The sequence below is a fragment of the Bos indicus x Bos taurus genome, chromosome 3 (assembly GCF_003369695.1).
Source record: "Bos indicus x Bos taurus breed Angus x Brahman F1 hybrid chromosome 3, Bos_hybrid_MaternalHap_v2.0, whole genome shotgun sequence".
Classification (NCBI taxonomy): domain Eukaryota; kingdom Metazoa; phylum Chordata; class Mammalia; order Artiodactyla; family Bovidae; genus Bos; species Bos indicus x Bos taurus.
Window position 1 is genome coordinate 1,469,086 of NC_040078.1, and position 23,115 is coordinate 1,492,200.

The 23,115-nt window shown below is 41.1% G+C and overlaps 1 protein-coding gene across 2 annotated transcripts in view; it reads right to left on the minus strand.

Moving 5' to 3' along the window:
- Positions 1-22,901, minus strand: part of POU2F1 (POU class 2 homeobox 1) — a 215,385-nt gene extending 192,484 nt beyond the window's left edge. For both annotated transcript variants that reach the window (XM_027526583.1, XM_027526572.1), the window contains exon 1: positions 22,814-22,901. In XM_027526583.1, the coding sequence (XP_027382384.1) occupies positions 22,814-22,874 (61 nt within the window). In that variant the 5' untranslated portion in view covers positions 22,875-22,901. The remainder of the gene's footprint in view (positions 1-22,813) is intronic.
- Between the last annotated feature and the right edge of the window lie 214 nt (positions 22,902-23,115).

The following is a 23,115-nucleotide window of genomic DNA, read 5'->3' on the forward strand; positions in this document are numbered from 1 at the left end:
AAAAAAGTATAGATTTGCTTCTCTATCTCAAGACAAAACCTAGCAAATTCTATAGCTAGACCATCTTCAGAGACTTGCTCATCTTCTGCTTCAACATGTCACCATTGTAAGAAAGCTGGTCTTGGGAGTCTTCTGTGATTTGAGTTCTTAAACCAGCAACTTTTCATCTCTTTTGCAAATACCAGCTTTAACAGTCTTTCAGCACCATCAAAAGGGCAAGCAGCTCTCTAGTGAGGTCCAGAACAGAAAACTGGCCACAGACAGGCAGACAGACGTACACACACACACACCTTCCAAAGGTCTCCACATTCTATTTTTCTTTTATATCACTGTTCATAGTGCTGGAAGTTTCATCCATAGAATTTATGTTGACTGCTGCTAGAAGCCTGGACAACTCAAAACTGATACCTCAACTTCAAAAAGCATTAAATTATGCTTCTCAATTGATCCAAAATTAATATCTATAATACTATATGACAGAAGCAAGCAACACTTAAACGCATAATTATCTCTAAAGTTACTTTGCCACCCAACAGATAACTTGTTTCCAAAAATATGAAAAAAAAAGTGACTGACAATAATAAAGAATTTCTGCTAAAAAATACCATCCTTAATCAGTCAAATAGAGAAGTCAACTAACGTTAGCTAAAACCTGGAATCAATGCCTTCAACTTACTATAAGCTAAGTCTACCATTTTCTAGTTGGTAACTTTGGAAAATCATATGACTTTCTTATACCTCAGTCTCCACATCTACAAAACAGAGTTGTAACAGAATCTATATATCATAGTATCATAGCTGATGTGAGGATTAAATGAGATAATTCATCTAGAACACTTAGCACAGTGCCTGGCAGATGGGCCAAAAACAAACTTGATAACTTGTTATCTTATACTACCCAGACCATTCCATCTTAAGCTAATACTGACGACTGAGGTTGTCTGTTAATTAATTTTTCAGCTCACACCAAAAAAATTAGCCGTCAACTTATTTATCCCTGCTTTCAAATTCTTGTAACAGTATCACTTCATATCTGAGCTGACCTCATTATGGCCACCCACTCCAGTACTCTTTCCTAGAGAATTCTGTGGACGGAGGAGCCTGGTGGGCTGCTGTCCATGGGGTCGCACAGAGTCGGACACGACTGAGCGACTTCACTTTCACTTTTCACTTTCATGCATTGGAGAAGGAACTGGCAACCCACTCCAGTGTTCTTGCCTGGAGAATCCCAGGGACGGCTGGGCCTGGTGGGCTGCCGTCGACGGGGTTGCACAGAGTTGGACACGACTGAAGCGACTTAGCGGTGGCGGCAGCACTATGTCTACTGCCCAGCAGTAGCTGGATTTCCGATTCCTTCTTTTTAAGTAAAATAATTATTTCACTTGGCACTAGAAGGAGTTGTCTGTAGACCACTTGGAGACACACCTATAAGAAAAGTGAGTTATAGTGGAAGAGACAGTTCTGCTAAGGTTATTGCTTTACAGTGGCCAACGAGGTAAATGATTAAAACAGGAAAGGACGAGGAGAGATTAACTGTTATCTCCTGGATGACAATTTCATTACAAAACAAGGAACCCCTAATGCAAAAGTTCCAGAAGTTGAGTTCTGAATCAGAATGGATATTCCCATAAATGTAATGCTGAAGAATTCTGGGGGAAGGGCTTCAAACTATTGCAAAAAGGACCTTCATCAGGATGGTGGGAGCATGTATTAAAGATGTTTGTGCAGGAGTACAAGAAAAAGTGAGTTAATAGTTGACTTTCAATTATCTATGAGACATTTATCTAGGAACAAATTAACAATCACTGCAGTTCACAGGGTTGCAAAGAGTTGGACACAACTGCGCATCTACGCACACACGTGAACACAAGATCCGGCAAGGCATGAACAAATCATTTACCTGCTGCCTTGTGTATCAAATCAGGAATGGCAGGAGTCCCTTCTCTACTTAACCATTTCAGATTTTAAATATATTTTCCTCCTTTATGTATGTTTAGTCACTCAGTCATATCTAACTCTTTATGGCCCCACGGAGTGTAGCCCGCCAGGACCCTCTCTCTGTCCGTGGGGATTCTCCAGGGAAAATACGAGTGGGTGGCAGTGCCCTCCTCCACTGGATCTTCCCAACCCAGAGATCGAACCCAGGTCTCCCACAGTGCAGGTGTATTCTTTACCATCTGAGCTACCAGAGAAGCCCTTTCCTCCTTTAAAGCAACAGAATTACCAAATAGCATGTATATTGGAAACAATACACACATAAACATATATATTGGGTTGACAAGAAAAGTTCATTCAGGGTTTTTATTACAGTTTTCAAAAATCCAAACAAACTTTTTGGCCAACCCAATATATACCAAATGGTAATTTTATTGTTTTAAAGGAGGAAATGGCATATATATATTTTGGGTTGGCCAAAAAATTCATTTGGGTTTTTCGAACGACGTAATGAAAAAACCTGAATGAATTTTTCGGCCAACCCAATATACATATGTGTGTGTACTGTTTTTGTTCAGTCACTGCGTCTGACTCTTCACAACCCACGGACTGTAGCACACAAGGCTTCCCTGTCCTTCGCCATCTCCCAAAGTTTGCTCAAACTTGTATCTGTTGAGTCGGTGATGCCATCCAACCATCTCACCCTATCACCCCCTTTTCCTCCTGCCCTCAATCTTCCTCAGCATCAGGGTCTTTCCAGTGAGTCAGCTCTTCACATCAGGTGGCCAAAGTATTGGAGCTTCAGCATCAGTCATTTCAAAGAATATTCAGGGTTGATTTTCTTTTAGGGTTGATTGGTTTGATTTCCTTGCAGCCCAGGGACTCTCAAGAGTCTTCACCACACCCCGATTTGAAGGCATCAATTCTGGTCCAACTCTCACATCTGTACATTTACTGGCAAAACCATAGCTTTGACTATGTGGACCCTGGTTGGCAAAGTGATGTCTCTGCTTTTTAATACACTGTCTAGGTTTGTCATAGCTTTCCTTCCAAGGAGCAAGCGTCTTTTAATTTCACAGCTGCAGTCGTTGTCCGCAGTGATTCTGGAGCCCCCCAAAATAAAATCTGCTTACGGTTTCCATTGTCTCCCCATCTATTTGCCATGAAGTGATGGGATTGCATGTAGTTTTTTGAATGTTGAATTTTAAGCTGGCTTTTTCACTCTCCTCTTTCACCTTCATCAAGAAGCTCTTTAGTATATACATATACAAACACTCGTATGTTACTTCTAAACCATGGCCAGTATTCAACTCTACCCCTTTCCCTAACACATTTCTCCACTATTCTACCTAAAGCACAACTTTTCTAATTCATCCTTGCATGTTTTGTATTTCCACCTTGAAGAATGTTCTGTCTTTATAGCTGAGGCTCTTAATCAGGGTTCATATGTTTATACTCTTTATTGTCAAGCCAACTGCCTGTTCGTAGTGTTTGACCACTTTTCTATTTGGGATGTCTGCCGTTTATTGTTGACACCTAACAATACTCAATGGGCCCCCTGGGGGCTCAGCTGGTAAAGCATCCGCCTGCAGTGTGGGAGACCTGGGTTCCATCCCTGGGTTGGGAAGATCCCCTGGAGAAGGGAAAGGCTACCCACTCCAGTATTCTGACCTGGAGAATTCCAGGGACTGTATAGTCCATGGTGTCACAGAGTCGGATACGACTGAGCGACTTTCACTTTCACTTTTCACAAATACTTAATACATTAAGAAAAATCAACTGTCATTCCTATATGCTACAATATTTGTATATTAAGTTATATAACTTTTTACAGAGTCTTTTGGCAGGAAGAAACTTAAAATATTTTACATAGTCAAACCTATCAATCTTTTCCTTGTATGGCATCTGAGTTGTGTCATGTCAAAAACCTTTTCCATGCCTAAAATTAAATAAACTGACAGGAAGCTTTCATATCTGCATTAAAGTGATCACTTTTCAAAGCTTATTGCTGTTCAAGGGGCTATGTATTCTGCTTTGAGCATTCCCAGCACCTGCTAGAATTAAAAAAAAGGGGGTATGCAGAGATGAGAGTCTCAACCGTGCCAACACCACCAATGTATCGCCATTAGGTCACCTCACTTCCTCTGCCTATGCACAACTGTCGTGCACACACACATTACACCTGAGTTGCTGTCTATGCACAGCACTTTATTAGATCGTCTCTTTTAGTCTGGCTTCCCAGGTGGCTCAGTGGTAAAGAATCCGCCTACCAATGCAGGAGATGTGGGTTCAATCCCTGGGTGAGAAAGATCCCCTGGAGGAGGAAATGCCAACCCACTCCAGTATTCCTGCCAGGAAAACCCCATGGACAGAGCAGCCTGGCAGGCTACAGACCGTGAGGTCGCACAGTGGGACAAAACTGAGTGACTGAACATGCATGCATTTATTCTGTCAAAGCAATGGAAACTATTTAAGATAAACATCATTTATCGTACCTGAGAGTTAACTGTGCCTTAACAGCATGGTAAACAAGAATACCACAGGGAGTTGAAATCCACAAACAATACAAATATCAAACTTCAACTTTCTCCCTTATTTAAAAACAGCTTTTAAATAGACTATTTAACCTAGTGCTTCTTTTCATCAGTGGCAAACAATTAAAAACAGGAAAAATTTTCAGGATGTGCCCAGCACTGTTCAAGGCAAAATACATCCTAACCAGCAGAGAAAGTACGTCCTAACTATTAGCCTAATTATTTCCTTAGCCTTGACCAAAAAAAAAGTCATTAGGCAACTCTTCTGACTGCAATTTGGCTTCTGGTAAAATGAGGCAATGTACTGCTGAATGATCAAGAGTTCTGGTACACTCTGCAACTGTATTTCTCATAACAGGTTCATAGGTTAACACAAACAGGCATTGTTTCTATTTTTGTCTATCCTGTATTTGCTCATCAAGAATCAGTTCTTTTGAACTCAATTACCCATAAGAATGGTAACGAAATCAAGTTTCTGAGAACCAGGCCTCCAATGAGCCTGCCATATGGTATTAACCTTTGAGGTGCTGCCTGAGCAGCCAAGGTCTCCCTGAACAAAACTCTACCTTCAATTTCAAACTCAGTGCATATGTATTCTGAAAAGACTCAGTAACCGACATTGTGCAGGTAACTCTGTACTAATGTGAACAAAACAGACCTGCTATCCTCACAGAGCTTATAATCTATACAAAACTGAGAGAAAGAATACTTGTAGGAGACTGCCTAAATGATATGCAACATTTCCATCCTTCTAATCATTATAAACTCTCTGCCACACCGTTCTGAATCATCCTCATCTGCCCAATGATCACACATCTTGGCCTATAGCGGGGCCTTGGGAAGTTCCTTGGTGCATGCACAGTAGGACTGCTGTGAGGCCACTGCTCATTTTATTACATGGGGTCCTATCTACAAGGCCTGTGAGGAGCAACTTCCTTCTGATCTTAATTGTCAGAAACTCCACTTTTTTAAACCACAAGTTTGTTTGCTTTCAAATATTATGAACATAGATTGAGGTTTTTTCTGCACCGTCTACAATGAAGCTTAGAGAAATATGTGAAAGCAAATATTAGATTTTTATATTAGAATTTTTATTTTATATTTTTATTTTACATTTCTTGCTACAGTTCATAAACCTCTACAAACCACCTTAAATTTTGCGGTGAACAAAAAAGCAACAAATGGATGAAGCTTGCAGTAATGCATCATATGGAAAATGTTTTTAAATTTAGTGCAACAGAAAACAAAATCACATGAGAAGTCAAGGGAGTGGAAGGATTTCAAGAGTATGATACACAGATTTAAAAAAATAAAAACCAGACAATGCTCAGTTAACTGGGGAAATCAGAAAAGGGAAATTAAGAAGGGGAGCAGAAGAAAGATCAGAGAATATCGCCAATAATTTTTTTAATTTTTTTTATTTATACAAATTAGAACAATGGTAGTTAAAAATGGCTTTGTGTAAACTTGAACTTATTGTAAATCTAAAGTTACTTATAATATTTAGAAATATTATTTCACAGGTATGGCTCAAAATAGTAAAAACAAAAGTCATAATTGACAAAGAAAACATAAAAATTATTCAATAAAAATGACCAAAAGGGAAAAACAAACGGACTGTTATTATAACCCGTGTCTTATCTGAGCTCTTCTCCCTACCCCCAAATACGAGGAAAAACCCTATGCATTGCAACAATCTGAGTCTACTGACCCCTCAGCTTTCCAATTACTTGGCATAATGTAGGCAGGTGTTTAAACTCCACAAGATGCATGATCGTGAGTTTGCTAGGCAGCCTCCTTCTTCAAGGTCACTGTCATCTTTCCTAGCCACCAAGTGACTCTACAATGATATCACTGCTGTATGTCAATCAGGGTTCACACATAATATTGTTGAGCCATTTCCATTCAGAAGTTAAATTACCCTCCTCCCATCATCAGCTTCCTGAAATTCCCTGTTCCTCACACCCAGAAAACACCAAGCTTGCTGGGAGGTTAGATCCCAGCTCAGTCTAGCACTGGAATGATTTTAGGTCCTGTCAGTACCAAGTTCATGCTGTGTGCTAAGTCGCTTCAGTTGTGTCTGACTCTGTGCAACCCCATGGACTGTAGCCCATCAGGCTCCTCCCTCCATGGGATTCTCCAGGCAAGAGTACTGGAGTGGATTGCCATTTGTTTCTCCGGGGGATCTTCCCCACCCAGGGATCGAACCAGCGTCTCTTACATATAACCTGCATTCGCAGGCAGGTTCTTTACCACTAGCACCACGTGGGACAAGTTCATAGGGAGTAAATAAATTCCTAGACTTTCCAACTTGAACTTCTTTTCAATTCTTCTTCATCCTAAACATCTGATTAAAAATCAAAATTTCTTCAGAACAGGCAGAGTAAAAAATTAGGCTCACCCTAATTCCCCTCTACTAAAAGAAACGTTTTTGTGCAGTGCAAGGCATGGCCCTGCTCTCCAGGACCACAGTGCCACAGCTGACCTGCAACTATCCCCTCTTTATGAATGAACAGCTAACAGATGGTTGCCAATAAAGGATATGACTACCAAGCGGGTACATACATGTAGAACTTAAGGTTACCAGGCAGGGGTCAATGAGAGAGCACACAGAATATATGCAGATGCTTTTGCTGGTCATTTCGTATTCTTTCAAAAATGCACTGTTTCTTTTAAACTATAGTTAGTCTGCACACCAGTTGATTCCACATAAATAAGACTTGGTTGTTGCTGAATCACTCCTAAGTGGACGAGAAATTAGCAACAGATCCAGGGGAAGGAGGGTCAACAGTCACAAGGAAGAGAACCTAGACACACCTGATGCTCCATGAAGGCAAACACATGATTATTATGATTACAAACCTGGCAAACAGCACAATGCCACAAACTGCAGGCATTCAAATATCTGCTGTGAATAAACTTGTTAAACAGATAAATCTATAAAGTACTACAAGGAGGCTGAATAACTAGCCCACCAGCCCACTGACCCACAGCCAGGAGGTGGCAAAGCCAGAATTCAAACCCACATCTGTTTGGTTCCAGAATTGAAGCTCTTTTCACTTCATACTCTTCCTTGGTAAGGAGACTGATTTGGCAAGGATCTCAGGCAGAGTACTCAAAACCATAGATATGCTTCTCTTCCTAGAAAGTAAATTTTACTCAAAAATTGAATAATTTAAAATATTTGATATATAAAACATATTATCAACATATTATGAAAGAAAATATTCATAGATGAAAATTTTAAACTATTAGAGGCCACCACAGTTTTTTCCTTTGTGTGATATAGCCCCAGGCTCTCTCAGGATACAAGTTCATTCTCTTCTGCTATCAGAGATACATTGCTAGATGAAAATCTGAGAATCAAAAAAAAAAAAAGTTCATTCAATAAATATTTGTTGAGCACCAAATACATAGCAAACATGTGTTAAAACAGTAGATCCTAAAGGAAATTGACCCTGAATATTCATTGGAAGGACTGATGCTGAAGCTCCAATACTGTGGCCACCTGACTCATTGGAAAAGACCCTGATGATGGGAAAGATTGAGGGCAAAAGGAGAAGGCGGTGGCAGAGGATGAGATGGGAGTAAATTCCTAGACTTTCCAACTTGAATTTCTTTCCAATTCTTCTTCATCCTAAACAGTTGATTAAAAATCAAAATTTCTTCAGAACAGGCAGAGTAAAAAATTAGGCTCACTCTAATTCCCCTCTACTAAAAGAAACATTTTTGTGCAGCACAAGGCATGGCTCAATCGAAACACTGATTCACATGAACTGAAGCAAATGCCAGGAGACAGTGAACAGCAGAGGAGCCGAGCATGCTGCACTCCATGGGGTCACAAGGAGTCAGACAAACTGAACAGCAACAACGCACCTGCTACATGCCTGGGGTAAAAAGCCCCTAAGAGTACAGAGTTAAGTTATTACAAAACAGAGGAACAAGTTAACCGATAATTAAAGGTGGCAACTAAGATGCCAGGATAGGATCTATAGAAACAGGGAAATATACTAACTCATGTTACGGGGGATACTAGGGAGGCTGAGGAAGAAAGCTTAAGTCTTGCCAAGGCATGACCCCCGCTCTCCTCTCATCCCTAAAGTTATGCTATTCAAAAGAGGTACAGGAGTTCATTGTGTGTGTAGTGAGGGGGATGCTCATGAGAAGAAAATATTTAAGAAGTTATAAATCTTCATGAAAGGGTCAGAACTACAGCAACAAGAGTAACAACTCACTGTTTTACATTATATTTGAAAAATATACAGAAAAAGAAGTTAAAATGTAATAAAATGTTTGACTTACAGCAAAAATATGAAAGTTAAAACAATGTTTCATCTATCAGTACATCCAAAAGTTTAAAAAGACACTGTGGGGAAACTGATACTATTAAATACTATAGATAAAATATGTACTATAGATAAAAACACAGAATGGTACCTCTCTCAAGAGCAATCTGACAACACACACAAAAATTTTTAACATATTTTTAAAGGCTATAATTCTATTCCTAAGAATTTATCTTAAAAAAAAAAAAGCACTGTAGATGGATGCTTATAATTACGGAAAAAATTTAACATACACCCAAAAGAAACAAGTAAATAAGCTGATGCATCAATACAATAAAATACAACCATTAAAAAGGATTAGGTAAGGTGTGGAAGGATATTTGTAAAAAAAAAAATTACTAGGTAAAAGGGCAGGTTAGGTGAGTTTTTGAAGAACTGAAAGCTCAGACATGTCAATATTTTCCAGTCTCATAAGACAAGGTGAAAATTGCCCCGCTACTGACTTCACTGGGTCTCTCTGATTAACCTAAGATCACTCACCCTTGATCAGTTACAGCTACCCTGAATAACAATTCAACAATCAGTTTATTGTTTGTTATTTATGCCACTAGAAGTTATTTAACTAAATGAAATTCAAAGATCTTTAAAAAAAAAAAGGGTGGGGGGAGTTAGCCTTGAACTTACCCTGTGCTTAGCTGCTCAGTTCAGTTCAGTCACTCAGTTGTGTCCAACTCTTTGTGACCCCATGAACTACAACCTATCAGACTTTTCTGTCCATGGGATTCTCCAGGCAAGAATACTGGAGTAGGTTGCCATTTCCTTCTCCAGGGGAACTTCCCAACCCAGGGATCAAACCCAGGTCTCCCGCATGGCAGGCGGATTCTTTACCATCTGAGATATCAGAGAAGCCCTGAAATTACCCAGAGGTTGTACTTAACAAATAAAAAGGTTTATTTACCTGGGTAAACCTAAAATATGATGACATGTTTACAAGAAAAAAAAAAAAGCAGGATGTACACCGACTTTTTGAATTATGTACACACATATAAGTAGGGAAGGAAACGGCAAACCACTCCTATATTCTTAAGTGGCAAATCCCTCGGACAGAGGACCCTGGCGGGCTACAGTCCCCAGGACTGCAAAAGAATTGGATTCAACTTAGCAACTAAACAGCAGCCACACATACACGAGGGGGGCTGGCACACCTGAGGTATGCGAGTGGAGGCGTGCACACATGAGAACATTCCAGGGAAGGGCTCAGGCGCTGACCCAGCACCACCTGGGTCTTACAGCAGGACAGCACTATTCAGACGTGATTCCGGTACCAAGAACTGGCGATGGTGCTGACACTACACTCTAATTCTCTGAAGTCACACCATGATTTCTTCCAGTAACCCTCATAAAATTGTTAATTTGTCTTCTCAGGCTTTAGTGATGTTTACTATGTCTCTCGTGACACCAGAGGATTTTCACCAATTCTTTTCTAGGTAACAGTGATTGACATATGAATTAATATATACTACAGTCTGCTAAAACAGCCTTCCTGGCTGACTGCACGAAGCAGCACATAGAGGGCAATGACTATGCAGTGTGAAGAAAAAATGTTTCACACACAAACACTGTAACAATGAACAGGGTGATATGGGGAAGGATTAAACATGCTATACATGATAGGGAATATCAATACCATTAAATGACTGACTTCTCATCAGAAAAAATAAGCAACTGTCATGTTTCTTCAACTGAAAGCTGGCTCAGTTACAGCTTGCTGGGGGAAGGGGAGTGATAAACAAATTCCCGGCACTTGCCAGCATATCAATTTTAAGTCACAACTCACTGGCGAAACACTCAAATATTTTAAATACATGTCCTGATTTCCTAATCTAGCCAACAGAAGAATATAAATGATGCCCCAAATGAAAATTATCTGGATGTTAACATCTGCAAGTAGCTTCAGTTTTAAAGTATAATTTCAAAGTGTTCAAGCTTTATGGATCACCAGAATCAACAATCTACATACAGCCAGCTTCAGAATATTTTTATAATCAACAACTGGAGATGCCTGAAAGCTAGGTTAACATTAGATCTGCTGATCAACTGTCCATCTCCCCAAACTGCAAGATAGAGATAAATGCACCACTGATTCTAGACCACACAATCTGGAACCGGGAACTGCATAAGAGCACTAAGGATAAACTCAAAAATAATAACTGCTAAACAGTTCATCATTCAATTTGACTGGAAGCAGAAATTAATGGTTAAGAGCATAATAATGCTCTTAATTACATCCAAAAGGTCAGAGACCTAGGTGTACCACTTAGCCTCTTTGCAGCTTTCTTAGCTGAAAGATGACGAGGATGAATGACGAAAAACACGCTTCGTGGGGTCACTGTGAAGACTAACGGGAAAATGCACGTGAAGCTTAGTAACCAGCACTGGTTTCAAAAATCACATATATATTGCTTCCTTTGCTTATAACATTTTCAACCCCACTTCCTACTCCCAGACTTGAACTGATAACTTGCAGTCACCCTTCAGGTCTCAAGTGTAAACACTGCTTCCTCAGGAAGCCCTTCCTAAATCCTCTCATTCTGATTAGGTGTCCTTATCTTATTCAGAGTATTCTGAATCTCCCGTATTTTACTCAATTAACTATAAACCGTGTTATTTAATGTATGACTTGCCCAACAGACTATAAGATTTCAGAGGACAGGGGCAGTCTGTGTCTTATTCACTACTCTTTCTCCAGTGTGGTGTGCATGGCAAGGAACAGAAGAAAACTCTATATTTACTGAATTAAATGAATGCAGAAGGACCAGTCTGATTGGTTAATTATAATCCACTTTATGTTCACAAGAATTATTACAGTTCCTGATAAGCTTACTGTCCTTATTCATTCATTCACATTCTAGAAAGAGGTTTCAAGTTTAAAATCTAAATATTACATTTTCAGACTCCCCATATATTTTAGCTCTACTGCCGAGATAGGATCGAACCTACCATGTTCTATATTCTTTATATGTTTATTAAAATGGTATTCAGATGAAAGCCAAAGTATCTGTTGTGTCTACTGGTCTTCACCAAAAAAGATGCTTTTGAAGAATTCCACAGCTTAAAAAGAAAAACAAAATATGAAAATAAAACACAATTCGTCAATTTAGAACCCTATGGGCCAGAAAAGTTAAGAGATTTGTTCAATAGCATAAAGCCGGATAGTGCTACAAACAGAGGAAGGATCCAAGCTTCCTAGTTCTCTGTCTTTTCACTATGAAGACTTCACGGTCCACTGAGAACCACAATTCAAAATATTCTAAGCAATAATCTTGAAATGCAACAAATTCAAAGTAACTGAATTATTTTTTACAAACTTTTAAAAACTATGACTTGCCAGACCTCTACTTTATTAGAAACTTGGAAGGTAAGGTCTGGGCCTCTGCATGCTGAAAAAGTTCCACGGGCAAGTCTTATCCCAGCAAAGACTCAGTTCAGTCACTCAGTCGTGTCTGACTCTTTTCGACCCCAGGGACTGCAGCACACCAGGCTTTCCTGTCTATCACCAACTCCTGGAGCTTGCTCAAACTGCTATCCATCCAGTCAGTGATGCCATCCAACCATCTTATCCTCTCTCATCCCCTTCTCCTCCTGCCTTCAATCTTTCCCAGCATCGGGGTTCTTCACATCAGGTGATCAAAGTATTGCAAAATATTGAGAACCTCTAATTTAATCAATCAAGCATCATTTGCTAACTGTCGACTCTATCTCTAGCAGCGTGTTCCCTCTCTCAAGGCTCTTAGGAAGAGACAAGATTTACTTATAAAACTCAATTAGTGAAGAAAATAAGACTGTGTATAATGAAGTGCTAAATTAGCTAAATGAATACAAATAAAGTGCTGAGTTCAGACAAAGTAGGACAGAAGCACAGACGTAGAGACAGAATAACAAATAGACAGGCCTGTATGATAAATAAGGGTAACCAGTTTCAAACAGTGCACCAGCAGGTTCTAAGAGCCTATGAAGGGGTCTACAGGGTCACTGTGGGGAGCAGAGGGAGATGTTTTCCCTACCCCTGCGCCTTCCTCAATCAGAAGAGCTCCACTCTTACTTTTTAACATTAAGCTTCTGTCTAAAATTCATTTTGAAAATGATTCCAATGGCCTTTTGTTTGAAAACGTTTACACACGCAAATAAAGAAAAAAAAAAAAAAAACCAGTGGTGAAGTAACTTGTCCCAGTCACAAAGCTAGTTAGAGATGGAGAGCCCAGGTCTCCCAACCTTCCATGCTGCTTTCACTGTACCACGAACACACCACAACATTCCGAGGGAGGGGGCGCTGTGAGCCCGTGAGCAAAAGTTCTCAAGAGTATCCCAGATACAAGACTGACCAAGACAGCGGGCCTACTTTCAGGACATGTGACGGAACTGTGACGGCGAGAGGAGAGTCCACACTTCAAAATAAATAAAGCCACCTTCCCAGAATAGCTCTTCAAGACAAAGTTTTAAGGTGATTTTTTAAAAAATTAAAACCTGTTAAAAGAAACACTGTTTGTGGTGGGCCTATAAAGAGACATAGAGGGTGATGGGCATGAGTTTGAGCAAGCTCTAGGAGTTGGTGATGGACAGGGAAGCCTGGCGTGCTGCAGTCCATGCGGTTGCAAAGAGTCAGACAGGACTGAGCGACTGAACTGACTATAAAGGGTACTTTCTATTGGAATTATTGAGTCATGCTCTTTAAGGAAGTAGTAAAAGATAAGAATGTATAGGCAGGGGTAGGGGCGAGATAACAGAATGCCTTGAAATCAAGGACAAGTTTATGTTTGCTACAATGCAATAATACCTCACTATATAGCTTCTGAAAGAGTATTAGGGGAGTACCTCCTTCTTCCAAGATGCAGGTTACACATGGGAATGTACAACCTGAAGTATGGTGTCCCACAGAATCAATTTAAAAGCTCCCTCTCTACAGCAGCACAAATAATAATAACTGCTAAATTTACTCTTGTGCTCATGGAAGAAAAACTATTACAGAACTTTAAAAATGCTTCTGCTACCAATTTGTAATTCCCCACAGCATCCCTGTAACACTGGTATTATCACCATCTTATTATTGAAACCACTACAGAAGCCAGTGGCAAAGGCAAAATGAGATGCCTAGAATTTACCGTGTTGAGATGTAATACTCAGTCCACACACAGTGGCATGAACATAAACTTCACATCCTATTATTAGTATGAGTTCCCTGGTGGCTCACATAGTAAAGAGTCTGCCTGAAATGTGGGAGACGAGGGTTCGATCCTTTGATCAGGAAGATATCCCTGGAGAAGAAAATGACAACCCACTCCAGTCTTCTTCCCTGGAAATCCCACGGACAGAGGAGCCCCAGTTCATGGGGTCACAAGGGTTGGACACGATTGGGCAAGACACACACACACACACACACAATTTAACTCTGTAACACTTTGTTGATTTTCACAATAAACGTGTAACCCCATGAAAACCACCCAATCATGTCTCAAATAACATGTCTAAAATTGAATTCATTGCCTAGTCCCCCAAATGGCTCTCTCTTCCAACTTCCCTACTTCTGTTCACAGCACTGCTTTTGATACTCTAAGCTCAAAACCCTGGTATCCCTTTGACTCTAATTACCTGCTTTTAAACACTTTAAATTAAGAACTTTGATTATGGCTCAGTACAGAACAAAAAAATTCAATGACTCCTACTGCCAAGCAAGTGGAATCCAAACTCCTACACCATCAACGCCTGACACGCAGAGCTCTCCAGAAAAGAATCCCAGCCTGCCTTCTACCACTTTGCAGTGTGCGGCCTCAGTAACAGCCAACCTAGAAGTCCCGCCAGCCCCCAAACACACTGAGTGCTGATTAAGCACATGACCTCGGGAGAGTCATTTAAACTAAGTTTTATTTTACTCAACTGTAAAATGGGTGTAATAATTTTTGCCTGAAAGGAGCAAACAAGTTAACGAAAATAAGAGTACCACCATAAATGTTAAGGTACTATAAAAATACAGACAGAATCATTATGCTATGATTACTGGTAATTTTATCTATACCTGCTTTGCTCCACAAAGGATATAAGATAGACCACATAAAACACAAAATAACAAGAGTTTAAAGGTGGAAGCAATAAAAGAAATGCAAAACAAAAGGTAAGGACCTAACATGGATCTGGGAATGAGGCTAAGAAAAATGGATGCTATAATTGCTTATCTAAGTTTTCAGGTTGATAACGTGGTCTAAACAGTGTAGTTTGATTTGAAAAGGAAATAAAGTCAATTAGTTCAGTGTCCCAAAGACTAAAAACAAAATCATTGGTCAGAAATAAAAAAGTTCTTACTGTAGAGACCGGCAAGAATTTCTCCCAAAGGTCCTTATTCTGTGCACAGTAACTGAACATTCTCAACATCCTATGAATTATCTATTTTCATTACATCACTATTAGACTGAAAGCCTTTTGACGTACGGTAATTGTCTTATTATATAATGTTTGTATCTCCCTGGTGGCTCAGCAGTAAACAATCTGCCTGCCAATGCAGGAGACCCAGGTTCAATCCCTGGGTGGGGAGGATCTCCTGGAGAAGGAAATGGCAACCCACTCCAGTATTCTTGCCTGGGAAACCCCATGAACAGAGAAGCTTGGTGAGCTATAGTCCATGGGGTCGCAGAAGAGTCAGACACGACTTAGCAACTACACAACAATCTCCATAGCTTAATTAGTCAAAACCCACATACCCTGACTTTTATATACTGGTTTCCATGGACCCAAATCCCTCCCTTCCTATTTCAAAAGGTCCTGCACACCACCATGTTAATCCCAGAATGCTGCTTTTATCACAGAATTCCTTACTTCAAAAACCTCTAACAGCCTCCCTGCACACAGAGTAACCTTATGCTTTACATCTTGAACACAATCTCCCCTGCAGTATCTTCCCTGTCTTCCCATTCCTCTAAATTCTTTTCACCCTTTTAAATGTGGCTTAAAAATCTAACCTCCTACTAAAAGTCTTCTCTGACTAGCAGCAATGTGGTAGAGGGAGAGATGGGGCAGGGGGAGGAGAAGACTAAAAGTCTTCTTTACTCAATAGTTAAGAGACTGTGGGCAAGTCACTAAACCACCACCCTCAGTGAGAATACTGTCTCACTGGTAAAGGTTTTAAGATAGACTGTACCTAAATTACCTTCCAGCTTTAACCATTCTAGGATGTTTTGGTTCCTACAAACTTGGACAGACCTGATCTCTACTCTGATCATTATTATCTATTATATATTTTAATATGTAACTACAACCATCCCCTGCTATCCACAGGTGATTGGTTCCAGAATCTCCACAGATACCAAAACCCAGGGGTGCGCAACATTTGCATGTAACTTATGCACATCCTCATATACTTTAAATCATCTTTAGCTTACTTACAGTACCTAATACAATGTAAATGCTAAGTAAATAGTTGCCAGGATGCAACAAATTTAAGTTCTGCTTTTTGGAACTTGCTGGAATATTTTCCATTATTTTCAATCTGTAGTTGGCTGAATTAACAGATAACAAACTCACCAATATAGAGGGTTGACGGTCGACACACTGCTTTAAAATATTCCATGCTAAGTATAAACTCCACAGCAGAGTCTTATATTCCCTTGTTAGCCTCAAAGACAAGTGGCATAGGGACCAGGTAAAAAGCAGCATATATATTTTTGTAAGCTTAGAAATGTTTAAATAATTATTTTTAAAAGATTGATTAAAATATACTTGCCTACTGCAGCATTAATCAGCAAAAAAAAAAAAAAAAAAGCATTTTTAACACTAAGCAGACTATTTTAAAAATATACTAAAGCAAGAAAATAGTTAAGTCACTTTTCTCTAAAATATATATTCATTCTGCAGATTACAAAGCTAGTCAGTACAACTTGAGGTGACCACATGTTAAAAATAATTGAGCTGTTTAACATACACAACATATGTTCACTTCCTAGCCATTCCTGTTTGCATCTTCTGTTGTAAACAAAGGCTCACCAGTCCAAAAAAAAAAAAAGGTCTATCATAATTTTTATTATTTTACTGATTTAATGATTAACTTTACATGCTAGAGCTATGATTCCAACATAAAAACCAATAAAGTTACACAGAGAATTATGAAACAGAACAAGTGACAAATTAAACTGTACTTGCAATGACTTTCAATATCACAGGCTGAGTAAAGCTACTACCAACACTCACAGTGAGCCAAGTTTTGTGCTTCACACTGTCACTCTAAAAATTAATTATTACGTATCCTCTTCTGGATGAGTATCTAGTTTCCTGTATAGTACTTAAAAAAAAAAAAAAAGAATCTGATAAACCTAGAGGTTTGCTGATTCTTCTTTTGCTGATTGCTACGTCTGTCTATAAAATCTAGACAGCACTGAAAACTTGAGTACTTGCTTAACTGGGAAAAAAAATTTAAAAACAAAAGCATTTTATCAGTCACTAAATACAAATAAGATATCTTATCAATGCTCAGTAAATTAATATCCCACAGTAAAAACTACGTGTATTATACATAAAGAACTTCCTCAAATCAGAGGTTCTGAAACTCAAGACAGTTCTCATATTCCAAATTCTAAACATACTGTACATGGATCAGTAAGTCAAGCACTGGCTCCACTCACGCTATTTTTGTTTCCATTGCTATTACTGCTAAAAGAGTTTATAAGGGCTCATTGCCAGTTTAGAGCACAGTTAGAAGTATTTCAGTACAAAATAAAATCAATTAATTCCTAAGAAGAAATATAAATCTAAGGTATCCAACTATCTATACAAAACACCAACAATGTGCAAAACTATTTGGCAAAAGAAGATGGATAAGTAATCTGTGAACCATAAGTATTACACCTTTCAATATTGATTCCACTCAAAAAGACATTTTTAAGCAACACAATCAAGATAAGAATTAAGCAAAATTCTGGTCCGAAGAGTTTCCTATAAAGAGGAAAACGAGGAAAGAACTCATTCAGGAGGGATACAGAAACTCAGATAAGGCAAATGTGTAACAATCAAATCTACACTCTCATGCCTAATATTAGATTTCCTTGAAGAAATAAGTAATAAACATGTTTGCTCAGGCATTTAACATTAAAGGAGACAACAGAAACACGGGTGACAGAAAAGGGACATGTTTTGCCTGTGATTTGCTCTGTTCTGTAAACAATAATTGTTTGAATATTCCCAAACAAAATCATTTCCACTAGGAAAACACATTCCTGCTTAAAATTAGGCTTCCTAGTAAGTCTTTACTAATTACAAAAACTGTAACTGAACCAACACTGACAGTCACATACCAGTATTTTAAAAGAAAATTAATTTTAATAGGGCTTGAAAGAAGACTAAAGCTGTCAGCTTTCAACGTTAAAAAAATAACTGATAACATTAAGGGAATCACTACTACATTATAGTCTTCCTAGTACAAAGGGACAGACGTTCATGAAAGTGAGAGACCAATTTTAAAAACACAACTTAAACATACAAACCCACACACCTAAACTCAAGATCAAGCAATACAAATTCAAGAAACTGTTTCATTCTTAATGGAAAATACTTGTGAAAGGCAACATTCAAATTTCCAGTTATGTCATTTTAGAACCACCTGCTTAAGATATACAAGGCTCCTTTAAACATCTCTGGTGACTTTATAAGAACAATTTAACATTCTGAACCGTAAACTTATTCCAAGATCCACTGAGCACATGAATAACAGATTAACAATTACTTCAACCTATGCAGTAATGAGACACATTTTATTTCTTCTTTATATTGCTTATCAAAGCAGAGAGTAATAAATCTAAAATATGCCAGAATACTGTACCACTCAACCTGGAATAATAGTCACTGTTTCTTCCTTGACGACTGGGATTTTTGACAATGTCAAAATGAAAGGAACTGGAAATTAGTTTGGGGGTCAAGGTTAAAAATGACTTGAACAGTAATGCCTTGGAAGAACAGTCCTCTTAGAAATTAAAATATTTGGTCAGCTGTCACATAAGTTTTCAAGACCTAAGTTCAAAAGTACCATTATAATTACTAGACGGGGCAAGAAAGAAGGAAGTCACAATGGCTTTTCCGAAAACTTGTGGGAAGCCACCTGACAGATGCAAAAGGAGAGAAGCAGGCCATAAACTCATGCAGGCCTCACCCTAACCCTAACCCTAAAATACTCGATGACTCTCCTCTCACACCGACAGAGGAATCAATCACAACAACTCCACTACATTCCCAGGATATTTTGATCATCACTTTAAGATAAACTAGTTAAAAATAAGATGGAAAATGTCTGACAGGAAAATTTAATAGGTCAAAAATCATTTGTGCATTCATACCTCACAGTGAAACAATTTTAAAAATCACTAATCAATCAAAATAAAATGCACAAACTTGTCCAGACTAAATTAAGACAATCCAAAAAGAATTCTGAAATTAAAAAAAAAAAAAACTGTTTGCAAAGCACATGCTTTCCTGTTAAGTATTTTACCTTAAACACTATAATTTCAACCTAACAATATACAACCCTCATCCTCTTCAAGTTCACTCTACTCACTTTAACAGGTTCTAAGCCAAATATGATCTCTCCTTTATCCTGAGCGATGCTCTGAAGAAATTATATCAAGAAATATAGCTTCTTACTAGAGTTTGGGGGATTATAAAAAACCTATCTAAAACAGGCATACTTATAGATCATTTCTATGATTATACTTATTTAAAACCACGGTCCCCAATTGAGAATTTTAGGAAATGAATTTTTACAACAGCATGGGAAGCCAACCAAAATATAAGGCCAGTTAACAATACTCACCCTTTCCTGTATCACAATAATTGTAAGAAAGAAATTTTGTTTGTAAAACGCAATGTGCATTTTATCATCTTGGATAAAATATTTGCAGCCTCGGTAGTGGTTAAATTGCAGCTATAAAGGAAATTGTCCTGAGATAAATGGTTTCCCTATGAGGAGGTTTCATTGCTACACTTCACCTCAGGACAATAAATCAAATTAACTGCACCTTGTCCTTTGTCCAATGACATCATCAGTTTGACCACATCTTCAGAATCGTGTGCAAAAACATACGCTATTTAAGGCATGAAATCATGTTACTGTTTTCTGTCCATCCAACCTCATGCTTCAGGTCTCTGAAGCAGTTATTCACCTGAACATTCTCATGAAAGCGGCAGATTCTTTTTTCCTGCTGCATTCAGGCCCTGCCTATTGGCAGTAAAAGAAAAAAAAAAAAAGTGAGAACTGGTATTTGAAATTGGCTTGTTTTTAGCCCATCAAATCCAGAATTTTATTTCCATTTAAACTGAAGACTAATGTCTCACAAAATATGTATCTTGCAACTGACCATCAAGTGCATTAACATAATTTCAAAGGTTAAACAAGTCGCTGTTCAACAACTCTTCTCCGATACTACTAGCAGGGGTTTAAAAAACACCAAGGAGAAGCCACACCATGCTTTTAAAAAACAGGTAAGAACTATACAAAATTAAAAAGACAACTCTACTAAGGGAAAGCCCCCAAATCAAAATTATTTCTTTTAAATAGCAAAAGTTAATCTGCCTTTCACAGACCAAATGTTCTAAGCCTACACAAAATATAAAATCAATTCTGACAACTTAAAGATGAGGGGTGGGTGTGCTTGGGAAGGGAATAAGTTTCAAGATCAGAGTAGACACAATGCCTCAGTTTATTCTTCCATTTTCACTCATTTAACCTTGACACAAACACTCAAAGAAAATATAACCCCATATCTGTTTTCAGGAGTGCTACAATTAAAATAAGTAAGTCTATAACAGTGGTAGCACAAAATTAATATCAGCTCCATTTTAAATTAGAATGAAGAGGCTGAAAGGGGAATACAGCATGCTGTTAATTGGAACTTCTAAAATAACTAGCTATTCTACAACTCCTAGAAAAAAACTACTGCTTTTTTTTTTTTTTTAAAACAAATACCGAAGATCTTTACAAAGCCTGAAAGTGTTTAACTTGGGGGTAGAAGTCAAGGGGCAGGGGTGAACTAGCCCGAAAACAAAGTGATTTATTTTATTAATAGGTTTCATTCAAAATAGGTTTCATTCGCCTCTGAAAATAAGAAAGCATAGATTTTTTTCCTTAGGCCCAATATTATGGCAAACCATAAGAAAGTCTTTTTTAAGATAAAACAGAACACGACAGAGTTGATGCTTAGCTAGAAGCTGTTTGAAAGTTGCTAACGCCCAAGAGGGTTTCTTCTGCCCGTGGAGTAGAGGTAAGCGTACGGAAGTTATTTGGGGGGGGTAGGGGGAGTCATTTTGGTTATTAGTAAATAAATCAAGCGGCAGAGAACATGAGGCCTAGGCCACTGCTACATAGGGGCCAAGGCCTAGCTCTCTCCCTCTCCTCCCAGCCCAGTCTGGGTTTGATCTCAGAGCCCTGTGGATTGCCAAGGAAAAAAAAAAAAAGAATCATATCGAACCACAAAAGCACATGGGGCGAATGTAAAATATAAACACGGCGTTGGGCTGTGAGTGGCTGTTATTAAAGGTCTGAATTACTAAACATGAGAGGCGGGGAAAGCCAGGCGGCCATTTCAATAATATAAACCTCCCCGAATTAGACATTATTCAAATGAGAGAGGTTCAGCTAACCAGAGCATAAGAGGACCCAGCACCCAACAAGAAAACAGGGGCAGAGACCCAGGAAGGGGGATCCCCGCCCCTACCCAACTCCCAACCGGTGGGGGGTAAACCGAGAATATTATCAACTTGTCAGCCAGCCGGTTCTGGGGCCGGGCAGGAGGGCAGCGCTTCACGTCCGAGTTCCCGGGAGGCCTCCGGGCGCCGCTGGGGCCTGAGGGGGAGCGAGGCCCCCGAGGGCCCCCGGCCCCGCGGGTCTGGGTCAAGCGCAGAGGCGGGGGGCAGACAGGGTGGGGCAGGGGACCCGGAGCTCAGACCGCGCCAGGCACCTTCATTCGGCTCAACTCTCCCGAGAATCCACGGCCGCCGGGGAACAAGGGGCTTCCCCAGGACTCGCTGGGACCCCTGACCGGTGGCCCGGAGCACATGGGACGGCCTCAGAGGACCTGCTCCTTGGAGGGGAACTTTCCCCGAGGGCCGCTTTCAACCCAGTCCGCCCCCAAGGGGGCGAAGCGCGTGCCGGCGCGGACTCCCTAGTCCCTCCGCCCGGAGGCCCCCTCGCAGCGCCCAGGACCGCTCACCCCTACCCATCTACAGCGCAGGCCCGCCTCCGGTCAGGCCACCGTTCGGGGGATGAGCGGGGCGCGGCCGGGGCGCCCGGGGCCGTGACCCGCGGGCTTGGCCCCGCTCGGACCCTGGTGCGGCGGCGGGGCGCGGGCGCGGGCCGGGCGCTGTCCGCGGGCGCACCCGGGCCGCCCCCCGCGGCCAGCAGCGCGGGGGAGGGGGCGCCCCGGCCCGCGCCGGGGGCAGGACACGTGCGGCGGTCCGGCCGCCGGGGTCCACTCCGGCCCCGCCGCCTCCCCGGCATTGTGCTCGCCGCCACCTCCATCTCGCCCTCCACGCCCCCCCACCCCGCGCCCGCCCGGCCCGGGTCGCCCGCCCGCGCCCCGCCGCGCCCCGCCGGCCCAGCAGCTATGAATATGTAAAACGTCTTTATTGTCCTCTCCCTCTGCCCCGGCCCCGCGGCCCCGCCGCGGACCCGCTCGGGTTGGGGCTCGGCGGCGAGGAGGCGGAGGCGGCGGGCGGCCGGCGGCCGGCGGAGGAGGAGGGCCGGTGCCGGCGGGCGGGCGGGCGAGCCCGCGGCGGGGTGGGCTAGGGGCAGGAGGAGAGCGGCGGATAGCAGCCCCCTTTGCCCCTCGTCTTCCCCCTCCGCCTGGGCGCTCCGAGCCTCTTTCCCCCTCCGCTCGGCGCCCGGCGGGGGCTCCGTGCTCCCTGGCCCCCCATCTCCCCGCCGTTAATTATAATAATCCTGAGTACTAATAAATTATGCTAAGTCGCGGGGGGGGGGCAGCGGGAGCCGGGGTTGAGTATGAATATGAATATGTAAAATGCTGTAATGATTACCTGCTGCTGCTGCCGCCGCGGCTGAACTCTCATCTTGACTCGCTGCTCCTCCGTCCGCCATTTTGAATATTTTAACCAAAATCGCCCGGTCGATAAACCCTCCCTCGCTCCGGCTCCCCTCCCCCCGCCCGCCCTCCAGACCTCCTCCCTGCTCTCCGCCCCCTCCAGCTCCCGCCTCTCCTCGGGCGCGCGCCAGGGGGCGCGCGAGGCTGTCCCCCTGGAAGAGGCCCACCTCCACCGGGCTCTCTGCGCACGCGCCCCCTGGCAGCTGTGGCTCCTCAGTAGCTAAAGCGCCCTCAACC